This window comes from Ovis aries, chromosome 11 (assembly GCF_016772045.2).
Source record: "Ovis aries strain OAR_USU_Benz2616 breed Rambouillet chromosome 11, ARS-UI_Ramb_v3.0, whole genome shotgun sequence".
Classification (NCBI taxonomy): domain Eukaryota; kingdom Metazoa; phylum Chordata; class Mammalia; order Artiodactyla; family Bovidae; genus Ovis; species Ovis aries.
In genome coordinates, this window is record NC_056064.1 from 35,900,181 (window position 1) to 35,923,417 (window position 23,237).

A 23,237-nucleotide genomic window follows, 5' to 3' on the forward strand; every position below is an offset into this window, starting at 1 on the left:
CCTCAGACCAGGTTCTGCTTATCCAGACTTCCTGGCCAGGGTGAACAGGCTTCAGCCAGAAAGGGCTAGCTGACCTTGTTGGCTGGAGCCCTAATCCTCTCCAGATCGGCCGGTGGCTTGCCACCGGCCCATCTGCCCACACGCAGGTCCCAGTGACCATTTGTGGCTGTGATTAACGGTGTGCAAGGGGTGGCGATGGTCCTGAGCAGAACTTGAAGTGATTTACTTCAGTCTCCCAGCCCCTTCCAGCTCCACTCCTCCCCTCTGCTGACATCCCTACCAGCAGTGGCCCCATTCAGATCTTCTCTCTAGCAGCCTCTCCTGGCTCTCTACTGCTTGGCTCTGGGGCTACGAGGGTACCTAGGCTCATCAGACCCCCAAAGGGCTCAGGGTTGAGGTGCAGCCCCATTACTCTGTACTTGCCCTTCCCAAAGAACGCTTCTAGTCCCCTCTTCCTGAAGGAAAACTAGATGGGGCTTCCAGAACCTGTGAAGATGTGGGTGCCAAGGATGAATCTTGTGAGCATCTCCCAACACTGAGGGAACAGGAGATCACAGGCAGGCAGCGGTTGTCCCAGCAACAGGAAGTACTCAGGTTTGCAGGACTTCCAACCCAACTTTCCCTGGACTGACATATATGAAATCAGGGGGATGGACAATACGACTTCCTGTGGGAAGGCTGGGAGCTGGATAGATACCCCAAAAGAAATGTCCTTGGTCCTGATAAGAGCAGCTCCTATAATGGACCAGAAAATATACAAATTCCATGAAACATAAAAGCTCATATGAAGCATCCCACTTCCCCAGCTTAAAATTGGAGAAGACAATGGGAAGGACCAGAAAATACACAAATTCCATGAAAACTAAAAGCTCATATGAAGCATCCCAGCTTAAAATTGGAGGAAACAATGGGAAGAGAGGCAGCGACCTTTCTTAACCCTGTCTGAGGGCGAGGACTGGCCTTTCTCCTCTTGTGCAAGTCCACACCCCACCCCCATCCCTGGTGACCACTACCAGTCCCCTGACCTCAGCCTCCTCACTCAGGTCGTAATGACCATGGAGGGGGCGGAGTCAGTCTGGTGTCCTTTGAAGGTAAAAGAGGAATCCAAGAATTCAGGGGGGTCATCTAGGGGCTCCCAGAAAAAGGGACCCTGGGCTGCTGGTTCCCATGCTGGAGCCCGAGGCCCCTCTCACAAGCAAGGCTGAGGCCCAGAGGTTACCGCGGGACGCTGTTAGGTTTATTCCAGGGTGAGCGGGTGCTCGGGGGGAGCAGCAGGGATGGCCGAGGTCACCTGTTGACATGGTGCCCAGGGGTGGCCAAAGGTTCTGCGGGGCCCTGCAGGGCCTGAATCTCTGGTTGGTTGGGAAGCTCCACCTTCTGCCCCAGCCCAAGGTAGGGGAGGCAGTCACTGATGGAGCAGTTTCCGTAGTTCGCAGGGCTCGGTGATGGGCATCGAGCAGGCCTGATTCTCACACACATAGGCGGTGGCCCGGTCTTCTATCCGCCGAAGGGTATTCAGGAAGGGCAGCTGGCGGGACAGGAAGCTCGAGGGGTCCCCATCAGCCAGAATCAGCACCTGGGAGAGCGGCAGAGAGAGTCACCCGGGGCCACCCAGACACCAGCAGGACCCACTGGTGGGTTTCTTCTCCAAGCCTTCAGAGGAGCCAGAGATACTGGGGAGCTGAGGAAGTGAGGGGAGGCCGAGAGTGGGGCTGGGCTCAGAGACCAAACCTTGTTAGGGATGTAGATGGAGTGGACACACTGCAACAGAGCCTTGGTATCCTTGGCCTGAGGGTCTCCACAGATCACAATCTAGCCAGAACAGAAAGGTTAACTCCAGTGACTGATGCCAAGAGGCTGGGTCCAGACCTAACAGGCCCTCCCCATCCTCCTGCCACCCACCCTATATGCCTAAGAAGAAATGGGGACTCAGCATCCCCCAGATCAGCGGCCAGGAGGCTGCATCAGATTCACTGCTCAGCAGGTGAGAGCACGCACACATACACACACACACAAATGAGAAGACACTACGTGGCAGGGTCATATGTGCATGGGACATGCACACGTGGGCAGAGACACCAGCACACATGCATAAGACTTGATACACTGGAAGACACACAAACACAGAGACAGCCGCACACAGGGAGACACAGTCATCACATATACACAGAGCAGATGCCCACAGAGAGGCAGACACCAGACACACACATACACACATAACACACACACACAGAGGCACAGATACACCGGCAAACACACATATATAAGCAGGCAAGCCTAAACATGGGGTGTACACATACAACCAGGCAATCATGTACTGGTGAACACTCACCCCAGCACACACTGAAAGGCAGGCACACAGTCACACACCTCCAGAGCTACACAAATCCAGACGCACACACACAGCAACAACACACATAGGGACACACACCCAGAGGCACATACCTGCACACACTACACCGCTGACCCAACTATAGCGACACACAGAGGCACACAGACACACATTTCAGCAACCACAGGGATCCACGTTTAACCCTCTGCTCGGAGAACCCTCCTCATAGGAACTCACAAGGGCACCTGCTCGTGATGGAGACCTGCCTCAGACACATACAGACTCTTCTGCCTGAAAAAAAGCAGCCTTACAGACATTCCCTCGGAGACACACATCACACAGGGCTACACACTCGGGGACCTGAGCTCTGGGGACAGCCCCAGGAACTCCACTCCATGCCTCCATTGCAACCCCAGCTTCCCTTCCACCCTGGGTCCCAGGCCAAGGGCCCCACCTGCTTGAGGGTCTGCTGGTGGGCTGAGAGGGCGCGGACCATCTCAGGCAGTGCCACGGGCACACGGCGCATGCGCTCAGAGAAGGCGGTCAACAGGCACACACACTTGTCCATCCAGTCCTTGTGGCCCGTGAAACCGTGCAGCCGAAGCAGGTTGTGGGCCGACACGGAGTTGGCACTGGGCTCCGCACCATCCTGGTCTGCAGGGGACAGGGAGGGAGGGTCACTGGGTCCCAGGACCCTGGAACACGACTGCTGCCAGGATGGCAGGGGGATGGGGTGGAGGAGTCCCTGCCCACCAGTTCCTGCCCCAGGTCTGAGAATGAGTGCCAGGCCCAGCAGTGACTGGCCCTTTGCACCCTCACATGCATCCTCAACTCCACCTGCCCACACTGCACTGTTGCTCCCCAGGGTCCTGCATCTCCCAACTGAAACCTCCACCCAGCCACCAACTGCCCTTCCTTCCGACTTCCTCACCTCCCACTTCTAATCCACTGTGAATCTGCAGGGTCTGTGACCAGAATAGATCCAACCTGGCCACTTCTCCCATCTTGTACTTCTGCCTTGTCTGGACCTTCGCCATCACTTGCCTGGACTGACCACCACTAATGGCTCCCTACCTAGCCTCCTTGTTTCCCCATCCCTTCTCTACCGTCGGTCAGAGTGACACTCTGAGATCTGCACCAGAGCAGACTGCAACCAACTCGAAACTCACCAGAGCCCTCTACTCCTTGCCACATTTGTAAGACCCTGCGGGGGTCCAGCCCCCCGGGCACCCTCCCCTCATGCTGGCCTCTGCCCCTCTGTCCTCCAGGACACAAGCTGCCCATTCAGAGCTTCTCAGGAGCTGCTCCTTCCACCTGAAATCCCTCTCCTGCTCCCACAGGACCACATGGCTCTGTCTTGCCCTCCAGTCCTTGGTTAAATGACACCTGTACAGGTTTAATTTGACTTCCCTGCTGAGTTGGGCCCTACCGTTGTCCTGTCAGGGCCCGTTCAGTCATTCAGTTAACATTTATTGAGCACCTAATTACATACCAGATGTGCAGGAGATCCTGGGGGTACAGCAGTGACAACATTCTGACCCCAAGACACTTAAGTCTGGGTGCCGTTAACAGACTAGATGCATCAGGTGATGCTCAATGCCACTGAGAAAAGTCAGGAACGGGGTACACAGTGGGCAGCTCCTACTTCTCCACGGCACCCTCAATTTTAACTATGCATCTGTGTGTGCGATTTTGCTTTAAATAGTACCGTCTGTGCACTGGCTCCCTTACTACCTAGGAAGCCTTATGACAGTAGGGATGAAGCTGGCCTTGTTTAGTCTATCTAGGCATGTCAGTTACTGTCACTAAGCATGCTCACAGAACAGCTACATTAATCTCCGTGTCAACCATGTAAGGAAATGCCACCATTAGCTCCATTTAGCATATTAAGAATCTGAGGCTCTGAAATGTAAAGAGACCAGTTCAAAGTCACTCAGTGCTAAAGATGTAAGCCTAAGAGGGCCTGGGCCCTGTCCTTGCCAGCTCTTCACCACCACACTGCACTTACTCCTCCCCCAGGAAAAACCAAGCCCGATGGGGTCCAGTACCCCAGGCCAGCTCCACACCCTCACTGACCGTCCTTCAGACGCAGCGGCAGGCCAGCCCCCAGCTCGGCCTCACTGCAGAAGTAGCCGCCGCCCCGGGAGTCCCAGAAGAGCCTGTCCTGTGTGTCCTGCAGCCGCAGAGCCCACTCGAGCCATGCACTCTCCTGTGAGGCCTCGTATAAGTCCAGCAGGCCCCTCACCACGAAGGCGTAGTCCTCCAGGAAGCCCCAGCATGGCGGGTTGCTAGGGGGACAGGCATTGGGGACAGGCCAGGAAGAAAGGCACTTTCACAGAAGAGGCCCTTTTCACATGCTTTTATTTAACCCTCAAAACCTAGCTCTTGGGTAGGTCCTGTTAGCCCATTTCTCAGATGAGCAAATGGTCTCAAGGAGGGTAAGAGCTCACAGTGGGCAGCAAGCAGAACCAGGACTAGCACCTACCCAGAGGGGAGCAGAGGGGCAGAGAGAGGCCTGGGCTGCCTAGGGAGGCAGGCCTTCCCAGGTGGCCCGGTACCCTACCTGTGCTCCACAGTCCCACCAGCGCCTGCATAGCAGGTCCGCATCAGGCGGCCACTGGCCACGTCAAACATGTGCCGCTTCAGGAACTTGGCACCGTTGATGGCATAGCTGACCACCCTCTCCTGGCCCAGAACAGCCCCCGTCACAGCGAAGCCAGACACCATCAGTCCTGGAGAAAGGAGACACAGGGGGTTGTGATCCTGGCCGGGGCCCCCCCGGGATGTCTATCCCAACCCCCCAAGCTCTGACATCTCCCTGGAGCAACAGGGCAAGTGCCTGAGTTTAAGCTCCAGAGCCAGGCAGGGCTGGGCTCCTGTCTCTGTGTGACCTTGGGTGGATTACTATAGGCTTCAGTTGGCTCATTTGTAAATTAAGGACAGTAAACCTGACAAAGAAAAAATTAATATTCACCAGGTGCCTGGCATACATAAGGGCCCTTGGGAAGGGGAATTCAATATATGGATCAGGCCTCAGACACACCACCTCACCGTTCCAGGCAGCCAGCATCTTGCTGTCCAAGTGTGGCTTCGGCCGATGTTTCCGGGCCTGGAAGAGCTTCTCGAGACCTGAATTGAGTAAGGTTCGTACGGCCTCCACGTCCAGGCCAAAGCGGGCGGCAGTCAGCTCCAGCGAATACCGGACGGTCAGCACGTTCTGGCCCTGCAGCTCCCCCTTGGGGTCCTGAGAAAGACAGCTCCTGTCCAAGGGAGTCCACCGGCCTGTGTGGTTTCAAGACCTCTCCTGTGATCTCAGCAGTCCTCACCTGACTGGGGCTGATGTTGCCAGCCTCCGTGAGTCCATAGTGCTTCATGAGGAGCTGGCCTGAGGTCAGAGGCTCAGTGGCACCCAGAACAGGCTCAGGGAGGAGATGCTGGACCTCTTTGACAGTCCACACGTAGAAGGCGCCCTCTTTGGGCCGCATACCCCGCTCCGGTGGGGAGTCTGCGTCCTCTGCACTATAGAAGCCTCCAGACTGTAGGGAGGGGAGACTTGGCTGGCCCCTCTCTTCAAGGCAGTGGAGGCCCCGAGCCCTCCCACAGCCAGACCCGCCTGCCTCAGTGGACACACACCCGGTGACTCAGGTTCCGAGCAACATACTGCAGGATACCTTTGGCAACTTCGGAGTAGAACTCGTCACCAGAGATCTGAGTAGGGAGGAAGGAGGCTATAAGCAGAGGTCTTTAGGTACGAGGTGGGCAGTAAGTGTTCTCCCACGGGGGCAAGGAGGGAGGCTGGATAGTGAACATGGGACTGAATCAGGGGTGAAGTTAAGGGGGAGCTATAGGTCACCAGGAAGGCCCTGGAAGGGGCAGCCAAGGGTAGGTGGACAGGCCGGGTCTCCGCTCAGGGCTGGGGTCAGGGGTCACCTGGAAGGCTTGTGAATAGGCCACCGTGAGCTGTGCCTGGTCATACAGCATCTTCTCAAAGTGGGGAACGTGCCACTGGCGGTCCGTGGAGTAGCGGTGGAAGCCCTGAGCCAGGAGGGACACAGGGCTGGAGGCGACCCCAGCCACTGCCCCCACCCCGCTACCGCCTGCCCCCCCACCTCACCTGCCCCACGTGGTCTCGGATACCCCCGTTGGCCATCATCTTCAGGGTATGCAAGGCCATCTGCTGGGCCCGAGAGCCATCCTGGGTTAGCCGGTGGCTGAGCCAGTAGGAGAACAGGAAACTCAGGATCACTGCGGACACCAAGAATACGCAGGTTAGAGAATAGGAAGGGCAGGGGGCCGAGATCTGGGTGATCAGGACTTTGGCCAGGTGAAGGTTAGGGGTTTACTCAATAGGCAGTCTCTCTGGATAGGCTAGGTCAACCCAGAGGACAGATGATAATCACCAAGGTCAGCATCAGAGAGAGTCCCTGCTAAGACCAAAAGTCAGAGCTTCACTAGATAGCTACTGACAGGCAGGATGGGGTTAGGCGGTCACTGGCCAGACAGGAGAGTGGGAAGTTAATAACCGAGACAGGAGTCAGAAGAGATCATTGACTAGGGTCGGCTTCGGAAGGCCAGGCCAGGGCTGGAGTGGGCATGGGGCAGGGGGCATCGACCTGGTGTGGGGAACTTGGGGGCCTCGGCAAAGCCACCATACTCCTCATCATAGCCCTCATCCAGCTGCTGGAAGCAGCGGCTGTTCATGGTGGCAGCGGAAGGTGGCAGCTGGCGGTCACCCATGCTGATCGCCGACCGAGCCAGCAGAGCCGTGGTGACCCGCTGACTGTTCTCTAGCAGGGTGCTCTTGTTCTGTTTCCACTGCGGGAGGCAGGGGCAGACCTGGAGGTCAGCATGGGGTGAGGGCCCCTTGCTTCCCTCACCCTTGACCCCTGGCCCCCTCTATTCCCCAGTGCCTACCCACCTGGTCCCGTATCCTCATCAACACCGTGCGGAAGCCAACTCGGGTCAAGCCATCCTCAGGGGGAAAGTAGGTGCCCCCCACAAAGGGCTGTAGGTTGGGAGTCAACCACACACTCATGGGCCAGCCCCCACCACTGCTGGTGGCCTGGCAGAGAGAGGGCAAGGGTGAGGGGAGCAGCCCCATGTACACGGGCAACCACCCAACCAAGGGAAGACCACTCACCTGCACAAAGGTCATATACACCTTGTCCACGTCAGGCCGCTCCTCCCGGTCCACCTTCACGCTGACAAAGTCCTCACTGAGCAGGCGGCCAATCTCCTCATTCTGGAAGGACTCCTCTTCCATCATGTGGCACCAGTGGCAGGTGGAGTACCCCACTGGAATAGGGCCATGGGGGCCCGGGAGGACCAGTGGCTGGTCAGAGAGGGGCAGCCGAAGGACTCCAGCTGGGCCTATGATGCCCTAGCATCTAGTTTCCTGGAAGGCCCCAGGCCCAAAAGAGCCATCCCCTATCTACCACCACTCCCCTGCACCCATCCCTGGAATGGTGGATGCAGTACCTGAAAGAAAAATTGGCTTGTTTTCTTTCTTGGCCTTGTCGAAGGCTTCCTGTCCCCAGGGGTACCTAAGGCCAGTAGAGTGGGGCATCACTCACTAGCTCCGGAGGGGGCCAGTAAGAAGATTGAGGATCTAGCTGCCCAGGAGGGCATCAGGAGAGGACTCACCAGTCCACAGGGTTGTAGGCATGTTGCAGGAGGTATGGTGACTTCTCATTGATCAGGCGGTTGGGGACCTTCGGGGGCGTGGACTGAGAGCAGTTAGTCCGGCTCCCCTTCCCTCCAGCAGGCATGGACACTGAACTACTGACCGTCACACTTCGGTCCTTGTCCCGGGAGGAGCTACCCCTGGTGTAGGCAGGTAGGTCAGGCAAGTCAGACCAGGAGTCTCCACTGCTTCCACCTACACCCAGCCCAGAGGCCCACCTGACCACCGTGGAACTCTCCCAGAACCCCCTGCTCCCAGCCCAACCCACCTTTCTGAACCACGGGGGAGACCGTGGCCTTTGTGCTCCCCCTTGTGTTTTTGGGGGGGTGAAGAAAGGTGGTTCATTGGGGGCTCCCTGCCAGGTTAGTCTCCCCCAACCTCTCTGACCTGGTGGTGGGAACGATGATGACTGTGAAGTCAGGGCGAGTCACAATGGATGGAATGGTCCTTCAGGCTCCATTCTCTCCCCTCACCGGGCCCCACCCAGGGTGACTGTGCTGGAGGTATTTCTGGCATGCCTGCCTGGGTATATGATCTGGGCAGGAAGGCTGCTGGCTGCTGTGTGTAGGACTGGGCCAGATGAGGGGCAAGGAGAAGAAATTCATTTGGCATCAGGGACTCCCTCACTCAACATCCATCCAGTGGGCACTTCTGGGGGGCCAGGTCCTGTGCCAGACCCCCATGACCCTCAAAGAATCAGTAGCTGGCTCTGATCTCAGGGAGCTCAGCCTGGGAGGGCAGCATGGGCGGGGCAGGCCTAAGTAATGACAAGCCCTTGCAGCATCGAGGGCTGTGACAAGCCAGCCCAGGGTGCTGTTGGACAAGGACCCTTGGCCCAGCACTGGGGTTCAAGGAAGGCTTCCTGGAGATGGTGTCAGAACAGAGTTCCTGGGGCAAGCGAGCCCTGCAGCTGGAGGGGAGGGAGGGAGGAGAGGATTACTGTCTGAGCCCGGTCGGAGGAGCTGGCCCTAGTCTTGGGGGAAGGCAGGCATGGGGTGGGGAGGTGACCGGGCAGGCACAGGGGACCAGCGCCAGGACAACTGACCGCAGGGCTCCGCAGGCACCGGCTGCTGAAGCGTGCTCCTCTGCCGCCCGTACCTGTAGCTCAAGGCGAGGACTGGCCCGGCCCCGGGCAGCAGGAAGCCGCGGCACCGGCACCGTAAGGCCCGCGCGCCCAGCATGGCGGCTGGTGGCGGTCGGCCCGGACGCTGCGGACAGGAAGGGAGGGCGGGAGGGAAGCTGCGACGGGCAGGCCCAGGCACCGAACCGGCCGCGGGAGTGTCTTCGCCGAAAAGGCCGGCAGCAGGCTGGTCTCTGAGCGCCGCTCGGTGGCCGATCACGGGACTGCAGACCGTATACTCGGGGCTTAGGCGGACACTGCTGCTGCTAAGTCGCTTCAGTCGTGTCCGACTCTGTGCGACCCCATAGACGGCAGCGCCTAGGAGGACACAGGTCTGTGCAAAAAACTGGGTGGACTCGATAGGACATAAATCAGGGCCTGCGGGGAGGTAACCCTCTTACGGAGAATATGGAGGCTGTGAGGATGCCAGGGCCTTGGAAAGCCAGAGCCTCCGGTCATTTTGTCCCAACTTTGTCCGTTTTACAAAGGAGAAATGAGGTGAGAGGCAAAAGGTGTGCCTTTTCCAGGCCATCCAAACTGGGAGCTTCGCCTTTGCTCTGCCCCCTCACCTGAAGGTCCTGCTCAAACCCCACCCCCTCAGGAAGCCTTCCCTGAATAATAATACTGAACCAACTTTCAGGTGTTATCAGGTATTTTATGAGTCTCATTTACTACCCTTAGTCAACATTTATTGAGTGCCCATGAGACACTCTGCTAGGTACAACAGTGGGCAGAGAGAGACCAAGCCATCCCATCCTTGTGTTACTCACAGTCTGATGAGCAAGGCAAAAACTAATCCAACAGCTATACAGATTAATGTACAACCACCCACTGTGAGACGTGCCATGACTAGGTATCACAAGGAAACTGGTCTGGTGGGAGAGAGGAGGGGGAGGGCCTTCCTAAGGAAATCACATTTGTGTAGCAGCCTTCGAAGAACAAGAGGATGCAATCTGGAAAGGGCTTGGGGGACTTGCTGGGGAAGCAGGGGAACAGATGTGCAAAGGCCCTGTGGCAGAGCAGTGAGGCAGGGCTGAGGTGCTGCAGAAGCCAGCACAGAGAGGCGCCGATGAGGTGGTGACGTAGACAGGGAGGAGGGCAGGGGCCAGGTTTTGAACTGTGAGCAGGAGTTTGGTTACTGATGAGAGCAGAAGAAAGCTGTGGAAGGGCTTTAGTCGAGGGAGTGACCTTGCATTTTGGAGAGGTCCCTCCAGCTTTCTGGTGGTGAATGGACTGTAAAGAGGCACGAGTGGAAGCAGAAGGGTTCAAAGGCCATAGCAGGACCCAGAGGAGAGCTCTGGGAGGTCTGCACTATGCCAAGGTAGAGATGGAGGGAAGGTGGTAGACTTGAGGTCAGCAGAAAAGGAAACATCATCAGGATTGCCTATTGGGGGCGGTGTCAAGAGTGAAGTGCAGAATGGGGCTGGTACTGAGAAGGAAGGGGGGCACTGGGAGAGGGTCAGGTTGGGGGCTCAAGAGGTCCTGTTTGGATGTGTTGGTTTGAGATGACCTTGAGATGTATGTGTGAAGATGACAGGCTCAGGAATGCAGAGGAGGAGTTGGTGGGAACGAGGAAGCAGAGTGGGTGTTCAGTGCAGAGACGGTGTGGGCACAGAAGAGATCACCCAGGGTGACCGCAGGGAGAGGCTCGGGCTCATACTTGGCCTTGACGAACTCAAGACACAGAGGGTCTTGGGAAAACCAGGAGAGGGTGTTGTCTCAAAGGGACAGAGTGGCAGGGAGGGAGAGTCAGACTTCAGAGAAGCTGACTGGGATGGGACCAAAAAAGGTCCAGTAGCTTCAGCAACATGGAAGCCATTGGTGGACATAGCAGATGTGTTCCAGGAGGTGAGGCTGACAGGAGCGGGCTCAGGAGGGAGGGGAAAGAGGACATAGAGATGATGGGCACTTGATGTGAGGGGAGAGATGGAAAGACACTCTCAAGAGGGATGAGATTAATTATGACAAATACCATGGGAAGGATTCAGTTGAGAGAAAGCTTTTGATGACCTGGAGGAGAGAGATCGCTGAGAAACTGGGATAGTGGGGTGATGGAAGTGTCCGCAGGTGGGAGACCCTGGTGTGCATGCTTCCTGGAAGGAATGAGGTCAAGATCAGAGAACAGGAAGTCTGCCTTTAATATGGAGGAATCTGGGATGATGACAAGCCCCAAAATGTGACCAGATGTGGGAGCAGCTGAGAGGTCAAGGGGTGGTGAGGTGAGGTCATCGTCTTGGATAGTGGAGTCATACAAGATTGAGCAAGATTTGGGTGAGAAGACCATGAGCCAAGGCTGGAGCATGGCAAGAATGAGGTGGAGCACAGCCCCCTGTGGGAGGAGGCAGGATGCCCAGTGGTTCTAACCTCCAAGGCGGGAGGGGTCTGCCAGGCAGAAGATGGTCCAGAGCAAGATAAGGAGCCAGATTACCAACTTCCTCTTGGTGGGAGGCAAAATAGCATCCCTTGGGAATCCTCACATAAGTGGTGTCCACAGGGAGAGCCAGTTAACAAGAGGAGACCCAGGTTGAGGAAGGGTGAAAGGTGGGTCAGTGACCAAGAAGGATGGAGATCTCCCAGATTTGTGCGGAAGACAGATGGGTCTGGGTACTGCCTGGCAAAACCAGGAATGATGGATGTAGCAGATTCATTCCTCAAGGTGAGTCTCTGAACTGGGTGGACCCTGGGCTGAATTGGACACTGGCCTGGGAGGAACCACACAACCACTTCATGAGTAAGGAACTCTTGTCCTCATCTGACAAATAAGGAAATGGAGGCACAGTCATAGAGAAGTTATTTACTCAAGGTCAAAGGGCATAACCACTTATTACAAGTGATTAAGTGGAAACCTTAGAGCAGCTTTGAACGCTGTCAGTCCCGCTCCTAAGCAGATGCTCTTGTCCACCCTGTCTGAAACAGCTACAGTAGGGCTGCCTCCCTCCAGAAAGCAAAGCAGCTCCTTTCCCCACCCCTACCTTAGGAAGAAGACCAGCACTGTATCCTCCCTCAACTTTGCTGTTTCTGGCCTATGGAAGGACATTTTACCTTAGGCCCCCAAAAGGCCTGAGGCCTGCAGGGCCAGCCCCTGAGCACTGAAGACCACACCAGTGCCCGTGGTTGGGGGGAGCATTGAGTAGAAAAAGAATGAGGGTGACTATGGTGGCCCTCAGGATAAGGTAATAGGTTCTGCTCCTCCCCCAGTTTCTGATCTACACCAGCCCCCTAGGAGGGGTCATGTTTGAAACTGAGTTTTTTGCCAGTCCTGGTGAAGAGAGGAGAGAAGAACCAGATTTAAGGTGGGTCAGTAAAACAAAGGATTGTGGGGACTCCTGGACCGGGCTTGCCCCTGTGGGTTCTGAGCTCCTGGAGACTGTGCACTTAGCAATTCTTGAGTCCCTCCCGAGATGAGCCCTGTGCTTTGTCCACAGCAGCCAGTCAATATTTGTGAATATTGGGGCCCAGCATGGGAGCTCAGAGCAGAGGAGCCAGGTCCCCTGACTTGGAATCCCAGCCCTACTCTGCCAGCTCTGTGACTTTAAGCATACTGCTTAACCTCTCTGAACCTCACCTATAAAGAAGGAGCAGGGCCAAGGGCTTTGCCCTTGGTCAAATGCTCTGCTGCTCCCATTTTTATATTCTTAACCCAATTTTGAACAAGGGACCCCACATTTTTACTTTGCACTAATTATGTAGCTGGTCCTGAATGGGAGTAATATTATCTACCTCAGAATACTGATGCAAGGATTAAACGAAATAATCGGTCTAAGGTGCTTAGTACATAATGATTGTGCAAGGGAACAACTGCCTATTGTCCTTTGCTTCTAGATTATTCCCCACGCCTCTGTGTGATAAATGGATGAAATGATCGAATGACTGAGATAGAGTCTCAGGAGCATGGACAAGCGAAGGTGCTAGGCTGAGGGGGCTGTATGGGAAGTGGGAGCATTTTTGTGCCCCACATTGTGGAGCAGTCGTTTCCAGGGTAGCCAGTGATTCAAGCTGTGGTCCAGACCTGGCCGCCACGCCTGGCAAAAAGTCCACTTGGGGAGAGCTGAGGACAGGGATTCCAGTCTTTATTACGGGGCGTGGTCTCTGCCCCAGAGAAGTCTCCAGCTCCGGGAGCTGCAAAGCGTCCGCGGAAGCTGGGGGCAAAGTCCAGACCGGTCTCTGGGCGGAGTCTCAGCCTTCCTTCCTTCCCGGGGCGGGTCCTGGCGTGGAAGCTCCGCCCCGCCCCGCGCCAGGGGGCGGGGCCCAGTTGTTATTAGCTCAGGGAGGGGGCGGGGCATCGCGAGCACGCGCCGGCGGCCGGGGGCGGGGCTGTTGCTCAAAGGAAGGGGTTGGTATCCGTCAGAGGGGTCTGGTTGAGCGGTCCGGCGGAGCCCGAGGTGGGCAGCAGAGGCTGCGGCAGGCTCCCGGAGGGCGGCGGCGTGAAGGCGCGGGCTTGGGGGAAGACGCTGACCGAGGCAGGGAGGGTCACGCCGGCCGGCACGCTGCTGAGCGGGAGGGGCAGGGAGGCACTGTAGGTCATGGAGCCAAAGGGCGCCGCGATCGGCCCGCCGGCCGTCAGGCTCAACGCTGGGGATCCTGTGCGCATCTGGTTCAGAGTCCGGCTGCTTTGCTCGCCCCCGCCGAACGGGTTGGTGGGGGATGGAGTGCTGAGGCCTGCGGAACGAGGGTGGGTTGGGGGACTTGGAGCGGGCCAAGGGGACATAGTCCTAAGTGGGGAGGGGGCTAGAGGGGGCAAAGTAGCAAGATCTCGGGTCTTAGAAATAGGAAAAAAAAAAAAAGAGCTAAGATTTTAAGGCAGGGGTTGGGCTCTGAAGGGAGAAACAGAAAGAGCAGGGGACCCTAGTATGGAGACCCAGTAGGGACAAGGGAGTGTCCTACCTGTTAGAAAGGGGTTCCGGGTCTTTACAGCCTGGGGCACCTTGACTAATGAGTCAAGGTTGACCAGGGAGGAGGCTGAGGGGCCCAGGAAGGACTCAGGAGTCCGGCGTGCTGGGGTGTCCCTGCTGGACGGGGCTAGTGCTTCCCCGAGTACATCCAGGTCAAAGGCATCTGGCTCCTTTGTGCCATTTTGCTTTACACTGGGGGTGTGGTCTCCAAACAGGTCCAGCTCTGGAATAGAAATGACAGGGCTTGTTGGTAGGGAGAGTGAGTGGTCACTCTGTGAGAGGAAGAAGGCTGAGGCCAGTGCTGGGGGCCCATCTTTCCCCACATTTGCAGTCATTCCCTGCCTCCTGCTTACCCACAGGACTGCTGGGCTTCCCAGAGGGCAGAGCCTGGGTGCATTCTAGCCCTTCCTTGGACTCTGTGGATACTGGACGCTTGGCCAATGGGTCAAAGGTGGAAGAACCATCTAACGCTAGCCAAGGAGAAAAAGGAAGATGAGATGGGCTGGCAGAAAGGGCAAGCACTGGGCTGGTCCCTTTCCAGGCAAGTTGCCCTCTTAGCACAGGATCTCTTGCCCTTTGGCACTGGAGAGAGGGGGGCCCAGAAGTCCTCCAGCCCCTCACCCATACCCTTTGACCCTCCACTTACCAGGTGTGTTGAAGGTCTCTACCAGGTTCCCCCAGGGGTTGGCTCCATTGTTGGGGAGTTTGTGGGGGGTGGAGTTCTGTGCCCAGAAGTCTGTGGTTGGTGGTCCAGCAGGCAGCACTGGGGTCCGGCCCCAGGGCTCAGAGGAGGAGAGCACAGGAGGCAAGTCCCAGGGCTGGCTCTGGGACATGATACTTCCTGAAGGAACTGGAGACCAGGGGTCTGCCGAAGGCCCCCATGATGAGCCACTGGGCTCTGTGTTAGACCTGAGACCTGAAATGGGGATAGCACAGATGTGACCCCAAGCCACTCGGTCCCCCAGGCCAGAGCCTTCCCAGTTACCTAGACCAATTTGGGAGGACAAGGGCCCATTTCACATATGGGATGCAGACTCAGGACCACCCAGTGAGCTGAAGCCCATATTCAGCAAGTTCATCCTAGGATTCTGGACCTCCAGGCATGGGCAGCTCAGGCCGCATTCCCAGTCAGGGACAGGCTGGGCCAGGAAACTCAGGGTGACCAGAAGCAACAAGAGAACATTTCTGAGTTTCCCAAAAGCTGAGATCCTTAGAGGTGTCCCCTCCCTCACTCCAACTGCAAGGCACAGAGGAAGCTGAGGCTCAGAGAAGTGAATGACGTGCCTAATGGCCCTCAGCTGTGGGGAAGGAATGCCAGCAGGTGTCTGGGGGGAAGGGGCTCTCGGAGGCCAGCCTGGGAGCCCTTTGCAGCCCTGCATGCCCACCTGGGATGTCCCATGGGTCAGCAGAGCAGTGTGTGGAGGGCAGGGTTGAAGCTGATGCGAAGATGTCCACCAAGTCGAGGCTGGAGGACTGTTGGGGGGAGAGGCAGCCATGCTCAAGAGAAGGTGGGGCCCAGAGGAAGGGCAGGCCCTGACCTGTCATCCTCACTCCAGCTCATTCTTCTTTACTCGTTCCACAAACATCTATTAATGATCCCTTGGCTCTGCAGAGCGCTTTCCCGTTTATAAAATGTTTCCTCATCCGTTTAGTGTCTGATTTTCCTAACAACCTGCATTGTGATTAGGGAAGGTTGTTGGGGTTCCCATTTTACAGATGTGCTAGCTTGGGCTAAGAGGGCAATTGCCTAAGTCACACAGCCAGGGAGAGGGAGAGCTGGGATGGAAGGCAAGCCTGCCTGACCCCTTCCTTGGCTGTCCTGCCCCTCAGCCCATCAGTGGTAAGACACATTTTATGATAAGCCTACTTCCCTAAGCCCATGTCCGAAAGAAATTTGCCACCGTGAACATTGGCTGAAAGAGTACAGAGACATCCCAAGGGTAGCATGAGCAGTTTTGGAGGGTAGCCTTGCTACCAGCAGCTACACGCTCTTCCACCTTGGACAGTATGTGTATGAGCCCAAGATGTTTTCAGTACCATATACCAGCGGCTACTCTCAGACTTGATCCACAGTATCACATGCTCCTAGAATGTCAGAGTTGGAACTGTCCAACTGGCACACTTGAATGGAGGAGGAAACTGAGGCAAGACAATGACATGCCCTGAGTTGTAAAGTAAATGGCAGCAAATACAGAATCCAAACCCGGCATCTCACATCAGGATGTTTTGCATCCCACTTTGCCACCAGCTGAGTCACCAGCCCATGCAGGATGGGACCTCAGTCTGCTACATCCCCTCTACCCTTATTTTCACTGAATAAACATTAAATGGTGCTTACTATATACCAAGCACTGTTCTATACTCTTTATCAATATTTAACCCTCTACCTGAGACTCCTCTACCTGGCTGGTTTTCAGCTTCTCCTCTTCCTCTCTCTCTTCTCTTTCAGGCTCTCTGTCCCAACGACGATGGGCTCCAGCTCCAGCACCATTGGCCCCAGGTGAGTCATCTCCCTGCCAGGACCTCACCTCCTGCAGAAGGCACCAGAGTAAGGAAAACTTGAGCTGCCCGTTCTAGACTTGAGGGGACCTGAGCTAGAGTCAAGAAGAGTGCAGGCTGGGAGGCGCCCTGAGGTCAGGGGCAGCAGGACCACCGCAGGGAGGTGGAAGAGACTGGTCAGTACCCGCGTAGCACCTCCACCAGCACCTCACCAGCACCGCCGCCAGCACCTCACCAGCACCTCACCAGCACCAGCATGGGTGGCTTAGCCTACTACCTTCTCCTGTTCCTGCCGGCTCAGGTGCAGAGCCAGCTGCAGTTGCAAGTCCTCATCTCTGTGGGAGGTTGGGGGGACCGGCTGCGAGGGAGGAAGAGAGGGGTGAACTGGGCCCAGTGCTCCTATCTGGGCCAAAAGGCAACATCGCCCTGTGCAGGAAAGCCCACCCTGAGTGGCTGTGGGCAGCCTGCCCCGAGACAGCAGTGTGAGTGTAGTCTGCTCCCTGGACTGGAGCTGGATCTGAGATGCAGTTTAAAAAGAAGAGTCATCCTCTCCTGGGACCCTGAGTGCTCCCCAGGCCCTGCTGTGTGAGTCCTGCCAGGTCTGCCTGGATCCACAGAGGCGATGGCAGAGAGGAGGCTGTCAGGTAGGCTGTCCCTGGACCCCCACAAGAATAGCTGATGGGGGCAGCATATTTCTGTATCTCCTAGGAAGGTGTCTGCCAGCACACTCACCCCCTCCCCTCCATGAGGTGATGGCAGGCCCATGTGACAAACAGGCACTGCCAACCCACCACGCACACACTACCCCTTCCAGGCCCAGTCAGAGAGGACCCCACTCCCAGGGTGAGGAGTCGGACCCCAATCCCAGTAACCCAGCCCAAGGGACACAGGCCCTATGCTGTCCTTGGGAGCAGGACTAGGGCTTTGGGGCCCAGAGTAGGGAAGCCCAAGAATCTAAGGTGTGAGGCATCCAGGCACCCATCCCTCCTCCAGTCCCCCTCACCCCATCCCCCAGGAGCCCCAGGAGGGGCCTCACCTTCTCAGCCTCCTCTCGGCTCATGGCCAAGGCTAGCTGTAGCTGCAGCTCCTCTTCTCCCGATGTCTGGGGCCGGGCCTGCTCCAGGTCTGAGGTGTAGCGGGGGGATGAGGAGGAGGCTGCAACGACCAGCCACCCATCGTGGCTTCTGTAACCATGCAGGTCTTCATGGGCTCCCCTACCGCCCCCCTTGCCAGGAAGCTAAAGCTCAGAGAGGGAAACTGAGGGGGAGAGCAGCAACTGGCAGACTCGGGCCCCAAGGGGTCAAGCAGTGTGCTTGGCACTTTCTGCAGGGCTTCCACTTCACCCCAATAAAAGATTCCAATCCTTCCTCTACAGAGGTGCAGCAGCTCTGAGGGGTACCTGGCCAAGGTCCTGCAGCAAGTTGAACCCAGGTCCCCTGATTCAAGTTCCTGGACTCTTCCAGCTGTGCCCCATCCAGCTCAGGGTCAAGTGTGGTGGGAGGGCAAGAGGTGGCACTCAGTCAAGGTCACAGCTCTCCAAGCCCTCAGCACATTGTTAAGGAAAGCCATTCTGAGTGCCCTCAGATCAGGGAAGTGCCCCTCTTCTCGGGGAGGAGAGTGGAGTAGGCAGCTGCCCCAGTTTTCAAGAGCAGTGCCCTTGAGCTGGGGGTTCAAGAGGAATGCGACTCTGCAGCACCGTGTGCTGCCTGTCTGAGCACAGGGTTGAGGGCACTCCTGGGCTTGGTCTCATTTAGTCCTCAAATTGGACAGTGGAGACAGATTAGTTCATCCCTACTTTAAAGATGAGGAAACTGAAGTTCAGAGAGCTGGCTGGCAGAGATCTCACGGCTTGGAAGGGGCAGAATAAGGACTGAGCCTATGCTTCTGCCTCCACCCCGCTACCAGGAGTTAACAGGAACAAACCTACAATAAATAACACTGTTGTTCACGTTGACTTGTTGGGCACCTGCTGTGTGCGGGCGTGTTACCCTCTTTATCTCACGGAATCTTCAGACCCTCCTCCAAGTGGGGGATTCTTATCTACAGCTGGGGCCACAGAGCTAGAGTCAGAACTCGGGCTGCCTCCCTGTCCCCAGCCATGCCCTGGACTCACAGTTGTAGGAGGATGGGGACCCACGGGCACGGCTGAAGCCCAGCTGCCTGCTGCCGATGCCCGTGCCCTCCAGTGCCATGCGCTCCTTGGTCTTGAGGGCATGGGTGCGCTCCTGCCGAAGGCGCTCTTCGTCCTTGAGCAGGGCCATCACCTGCTTGACCTTCTCGCGCACGTTCACGCCCTGGTCTTTGCCGTCGCGGTCGACGTACTGGAAGTCTTTGAGTGTCTGGATGGTGTAGAGGTTCTCGCGGCACTGGTGGGCCACCCGCTCAGAGCCCGTCTTGAGCAGGTAATCCAGCAGCGTCAGCGCCTTGTACACGTGCCGCCAGTTCTTGCCACTGTCATTGAGCCGCCGCCACAGCATGCCCATGACCTCGGCAAAGGCCACCGTGTTGAAGGTCAGGTCGGCAATCTCGGACATGAGCGAGCTAGGTGGACCCCAGGGGTCATTGCTGGTGGCCTCGCGCACCTTGATCTCCGCCTCTGAATAGTTGTGCACGATGTTTTTCACCTGGCGCCGCAGCGCTGACGTCGTCATGGCCGAGGACTCGGAGACGGGCGGCCCCTGCCCCAGCCGGAGGTGGAGGGCCGAGGGCCACTGTCGCGAGGTCACGGTCTCCAAGGGTGCGCCGCTGTGCTCTCAGCAGGGCAGCTGTGTCCTTGGCTTCCACATGGGTCTGAGGAAGAGAGGGTCTGGAGCTCAGAGCTAATGGCCCACCTCGCTGGCCCCACTCAGCCAGCAAGGTGGGCCTGGCCCACCAGGCCTGGCCTGGGTGTCCCTGCTGCCAGGAACAGCCTTTGGCAGGCACTTATTTTTCTTATTTTACTTATTATTCAGGAGGTACTTTTATCTTTGTGTGCTTATTAATCTTCACAATCACACCTACAAAGATATTATTTTTATTCAAAGATGGGGAACAAGTCGGAGAAGAATTAAATGACTTGTCCAAGATCACAGAGCTGGGGAATGCAGAGCCAGGATTAACCCAGGCAGATATGTTCCACAGCCTTTGGCCTTAGTCAGGGACACAAAAGTAAGCCCCAAGGAATGCCTGCTTGCTTTGCTTGTACCTTGCTAACTCTCCTGTTTCTGCTGGGATTGGGCTTAAGACTGATCCTTCCAGCTTCTCCATCCTCACTTTCCTCTGTTTTTATATCATTTATTTTTGTAGCTTGATTCATTCAACACCAATTTCCTGGGGACTTCTCTAAGCCAGGCACTATGGCAAGTGTAGAGTACAAGTCTTGGCCCACCCATGTCCTGTTGAGAGGGTACAGGCAATCACAGTCCAACATGGGAGGGCAGAGGAACACAGGAATACTCAAGCTAGGAAAATCAAGAGAGCTTTCCCAGAGAAGGTGATGATTGAGCTGAGATCTGAGATTCAAAGGGAAGAGTGAGGAGGAATGAGGCAGCAAGGCAAGGAAGGAGCATCTGGGGGAGGCTGCCTCCAAAAAGGACCCACTGTACACACTGAGGCCAGAGAGGGGTATGGCATGCCCACAGTCACCCGTAGGTGGCTTAGCTGGCACTAACACGTACAGATCAGGAGACAAATGCGGTGCTTATTGTCAGCATCACCAGTTTTGTAATTAATTCACCTGATTGCTTTATTGTCTCAGTCCTACCTTCTCAGCCAAAATGAAATGACCTGAGGGCAAGGTCAGTCTGGGTTTCCCAAACCCCCAAGGCCCTGGGCCCATGACAGACCTCTGATCTCCCAGCTGAGGAACGGTTAGGGCCAGCCCACTGCCCTCCCCACAACCTCAGGACCAGGCCCGAGACAGAGGAAGTCTCTTCTAGGACCCCACCAGAAACCAAAACCCAAATCCCCTCCCCTTGCCACCACTGTCCCTCTGGAATGAACACACACACACACTATCACAATGGCTGGACCTGGCCTCCACCCAAACCCCCCAGCACCACCCATGGAGACTGTACTTCTCAACTCTTCCCTGGGACTCAGCAGGAGTTGGAAGATCCCCACCCCCACCCCACAACAAACAACTCTCCCTCCAGCCAGCCCTGCCAGCCTAAAACAAACCTCCCCTCCCCAACCAACCTCAACTCTCCAGCCAGCCCTGCCAACCTGGGCACCGTTCAAAGTCTTCGGAGTTTTCATCAGGACCAGTTGTGCTTGGGAGAGCCTGGGCCCAAAGCACAGGGCCCTGTGTGAGCACAGGCAGGACAGAAAGCATTGGCTGAGGATGGGCTTACCTTCAGTCTGCTGTCTTTCTATCCCAGCGACAGGCCTTCTTTGAGGATGCCCTGGCCAGCACTCGTTTAATGCCTGCCCTCCCCCTCACTAGTGACTCAAACCTGTCTTTACCTCCCCAACCTGTGGGCTGGCAGGTGGCAAGAGTCAAGATGAGAAATAATTGTGCCCTAGAGCCTGCCTGAGTACAAGCCTCTCCCAGGGCTGGCCACTGAAACCAGGAGAACCAGTCGGGCATCCTGACTGCACCAGGAGCCCTGGCCCTCCTGCTTGGCCGGGGGTAGTGGGAGGGGACCCTCTGTGTGGGCCCTGTGGCTCTGCTTGAACTTTCCTCCTAGGAGGTGGGAATGGACGCGCCTTCTCTGCACATTTCTGCCAGAGCGAGCGGGGCTAAGGGAGGAATCAGAAATACCAGGAGGCTCCACCCCCACTGAAGTTTGAGGGGAAGCGGTAGGGAGGAAGAGAAGGCAGGGTGAGGCCCAGGGAGCAAGAAAGGGAGGGGGAAGGAGAGGAAGGACCTCAGGAGGGGGTGGCTGGGAGGGCTGCCAGCAGTGTTACAAGCAAAGGGTTTTATCGAACACAGTATGCCCAGAAATAAAGGGGAGTGAAACAGAAACCCAGCAGCTGATAAGGTGGTGGCAGTAGCAGCGGCAGCAGCCAGGCAGCCTAGTATGGAGTTACCGCAGTGACCTTGAGCCAGACCCTGTCAGGTGGAAGGAAGGACACTGAGAAGCCCAGGCGGAGCAGCCAATTCAGAGATGGGGGGAGGCAGGAGGTCACAGGAGAAGGGCCAGCAGGGGGCAGGGCAGGCCACGGGGGCTAGAGCATCCGCTCTCTCCCGTGTCTGGGGTACCAAGAACTTTACAGGCAGACAGGAGCCTGCTCTTCTCAGGGCCCACAGCAGTGGGGGATCTGTCAGGACTAAGGAAGCAGATGGCATTCCCAGAGAGTGGATCCAGAGATGGAAAGAACCCAGATATGTTGAGTCATGTGCATGAGTTTGTCAAAGCCTGTGTGTGTCCCCATGGGCCAGCACCCCCTCCCGTCCTCTGCTGAGGCAGCCCCTTCCCACCAGGTGCCGCTTGAGTAGGGCAGGGAGTGGCAGTGCCCTAACCCTTGCTGCAGTGAGTGGAGTGAGTGCTAGCTCTAAGCTTAAGTCAGCCCAAAGGTAGATGTGTCCTGGGGGCACTGGAGTTGGGGGTGGGGGGATGTCCTGAGGCTAGAGCTGCAACAGAGGCTGAGAAGAAGCCGTGGAAGGAGTCTGTGGGGAATGCCACCCAAGATGTTGGTCCCGGGATGGGGAGCCAGCCCTGGGAGGCCCCCTTCCTGAGGAGGGGTGGGAGTAGGGGGCGATGCCTCCAGATTCCTCTGTTGTCACCCTGCCCTCTTCATCCTTCTCCCTCAGACCTGGAAGGGAGATTAAGCCCCCAGCTTTCCATACCAGGCACCACCAGAGCTTACCTCCAATGCAGCCTCCTTTGGCCCCAGCCCCTGGGCCACAGGCAGCCTCTGCAGTGACCCTCCAAGCCTGCGCAGCAGAAGGACGGCACAGCCTCGGGAGTATCCCCAGAGCCATCCACCACGGACCCTCGTCCCGAAGACCCACCGTCTCCCAGGAGGTGCAGACCCCTCAGAAGGGTGGCTCAGGGTCCACAGAAGGGGCTAATGCCCTGCCTCCCGCCTACTTGTTTCCTGGACGCCTAACCGGCAGGCAGCACTCAGGAGGAAAGTTGCTCAGCTGGCCAGGCAGGTCTGCCTCAGCAGTAACAGGACACAGGAGGAAGCGCAGGGCGTGTTAACCCCTTCCTGCTGACCAGGCAGGCAGCACCTTCAGAGGTGGAAAGGCTGCCTGCCAGGGACAGATCTCGCGCCAGTGCTGGGGACTCACCCCCACTCTGCAGTGAGTTAACCCTTCTTCTGCCTCCTCAGGGGAAACTAGGGGTGGGGAGGGGAGGCTGCAACACCCACTCCCCCCCCACCCTTCCTCCTCTGGGCCAGGACCACCATTCCCTGGGGCTGGCCCTTTGGTGGGCTACTGCCTTGTTTGGTTTTCCGTCTGGTCCTTGCGGCCACCCTGAAGGAGGCATCAGGACTTTAGGCACAGCGCCCTCTCTGCATCTCTCACATGGGGTCAGGCTCAGAGTGCCCTGCTCTCTCCAAACCTGCCATATCTTGACTGGAGGACGCCTGAGGCCCATGAGGTCCTCATCAGAAGCATCAAATGCAAAACCAGGTGGGTAGGAGACGGTAGCCACTCTTCGGGTCTCCCCCCACCCCCTGTGCTGCATCAGCATTTAAGGCAGTGAGACCACCATTAGCAAAACTGTTCTTCAAACTCTGGGAGCCTGGAGCCCACTCTGCACAGGAAGCCTGGCTCAGATT

General features: G+C 57.0%; 2 protein-coding genes and 1 long non-coding RNA gene across 13 annotated transcripts; 1 reads left to right on the forward strand and 2 right to left on the reverse strand.

Annotated features, from left to right (window-relative positions):
- Positions 1–1,215: 1,215 nt before the first annotated feature.
- SPATA20 (spermatogenesis associated 20) lies at positions 1,216–9,225 on the reverse strand. Of its 4 annotated transcripts, XM_042255816.2 has the most exons (17): positions 9,114–9,225; positions 8,403–8,585; positions 7,976–8,155; positions 7,811–7,875; positions 7,473–7,627; positions 7,251–7,394; positions 6,946–7,168; positions 6,447–6,577; positions 6,263–6,367; positions 5,966–6,040; positions 5,659–5,868; positions 5,384–5,576; positions 4,896–5,064; positions 4,409–4,620; positions 2,787–2,986; positions 1,732–1,812; positions 1,216–1,576 (listed from the first exon to the last, which is right to left on the reverse strand). In XM_042255816.2, exons 3-17 carry the CDS (start codon positions 8,098–8,100, stop codon positions 1,406–1,408), a joined length of 2,259 nt encoding a protein of 752 aa, XP_042111750.1. In that variant the 5' UTR covers positions 8,101–8,155; positions 8,403–8,585; positions 9,114–9,225; the 3' UTR covers positions 1,216–1,405. The 4 variants fall into 4 exon arrangements, with proteins under 4 accessions (XP_042111750.1, XP_014954194.3, XP_042111748.1 ...); XM_015098708.4 differs by lacking the exon at positions 8,403–8,585 and having other exon boundaries at positions 6,946–7,147; XM_042255814.2 differs by lacking the exon at positions 8,403–8,585.
- Positions 9,226–11,914: 2,689 nt separating this feature from the next.
- EPN3 (epsin 3) lies at positions 11,915–22,557 on the reverse strand. Of its 6 annotated transcripts, none has more exons than XM_027974717.2 (10): positions 22,317–22,557; positions 18,640–19,316; positions 17,563–17,681; positions 16,804–16,884; positions 16,430–16,558; positions 15,413–15,500; positions 14,674–14,943; positions 14,381–14,497; positions 14,020–14,250; positions 11,915–13,794 (listed from the first exon to the last, which is right to left on the reverse strand). In XM_027974717.2, the coding sequence occupies exons 2-10, from the start codon at positions 19,175–19,177 to the stop codon at positions 13,457–13,459; spliced, it is 1,911 nt and encodes a 636-aa protein (XP_027830518.2). In that variant the 5' UTR covers positions 19,178–19,316; positions 22,317–22,557; the 3' UTR covers positions 11,915–13,456. The 6 variants fall into 6 exon arrangements, with proteins under 6 accessions (XP_027830518.2, XP_027830516.2, XP_027830517.2 ...); XM_027974715.2 differs by having other exon boundaries at positions 16,415–16,558; XM_027974716.3 differs by lacking the exon at positions 22,317–22,557 and adding an exon at positions 20,858–21,237 and having other exon boundaries at positions 16,415–16,558.
- On the forward strand, positions 13,459–18,480 carry LOC114116864 (uncharacterized). 3 transcript variants are annotated; one of them, XR_009595566.1, is made up of 3 exons: positions 13,459–13,807; positions 14,387–16,527; positions 17,902–18,480. It is a non-coding gene; the product is annotated as an uncharacterized LOC114116864 (long non-coding RNA). The 3 variants fall into 3 exon arrangements; XR_003590682.3 differs by having other exon boundaries at positions 13,459–13,517; XR_009595565.1 differs by having other exon boundaries at positions 13,459–13,517; positions 14,387–15,535; positions 16,477–18,480.
- Positions 22,558–23,237: the final 680 nt, after the last annotated feature.

What these genes read in the sequence shown, in the direction of transcription:
- SPATA20 (XM_042255814.2), bottom strand. Translation starts at nt 9,196, where the DNA reads ATGCTGGGCGCGCGGGCCTTACGGTGCCGGTGCCGCGGCTTCCTGCTG. An exon ending in CCCCAAGTTCCCCACACCAG is followed by an intron (nt 6,578 to 6,945) that starts GTCGATGCCCCC and finishes TGGTGTCCGCAG; the next exon opens with TGATCCTGAGTTTCCTGTTC. An exon ending in GATGCTGGCTGCCTGGAACG is followed by an intron (nt 5,065 to 5,383) that starts GTGAGGTGGTGT and finishes TCCTTTCTCCAG; the next exon opens with GACTGATGGTGTCTGGCTTC.
- EPN3 (XM_027974715.2), bottom strand. Translation starts at nt 19,177, where the DNA reads ATGACGACGTCAGCGCTGCGGCGCCAGGTGAAAAACATCGTGCACAAC. An exon ending in TGACCCATGGGACATCCCAG is followed by an intron (nt 14,944 to 15,412) that starts GTGGGCATGCAG and finishes TCCCCATTTCAG; the next exon opens with GTCTCAGGTCTAACACAGAG. An exon ending in CCGGAACCCCTTTCTAACAG is followed by an intron (nt 13,795 to 14,019) that starts GTAGGACACTCC and finishes CTCGTTCCGCAG; the next exon opens with GCCTCAGCACTCCATCCCCC.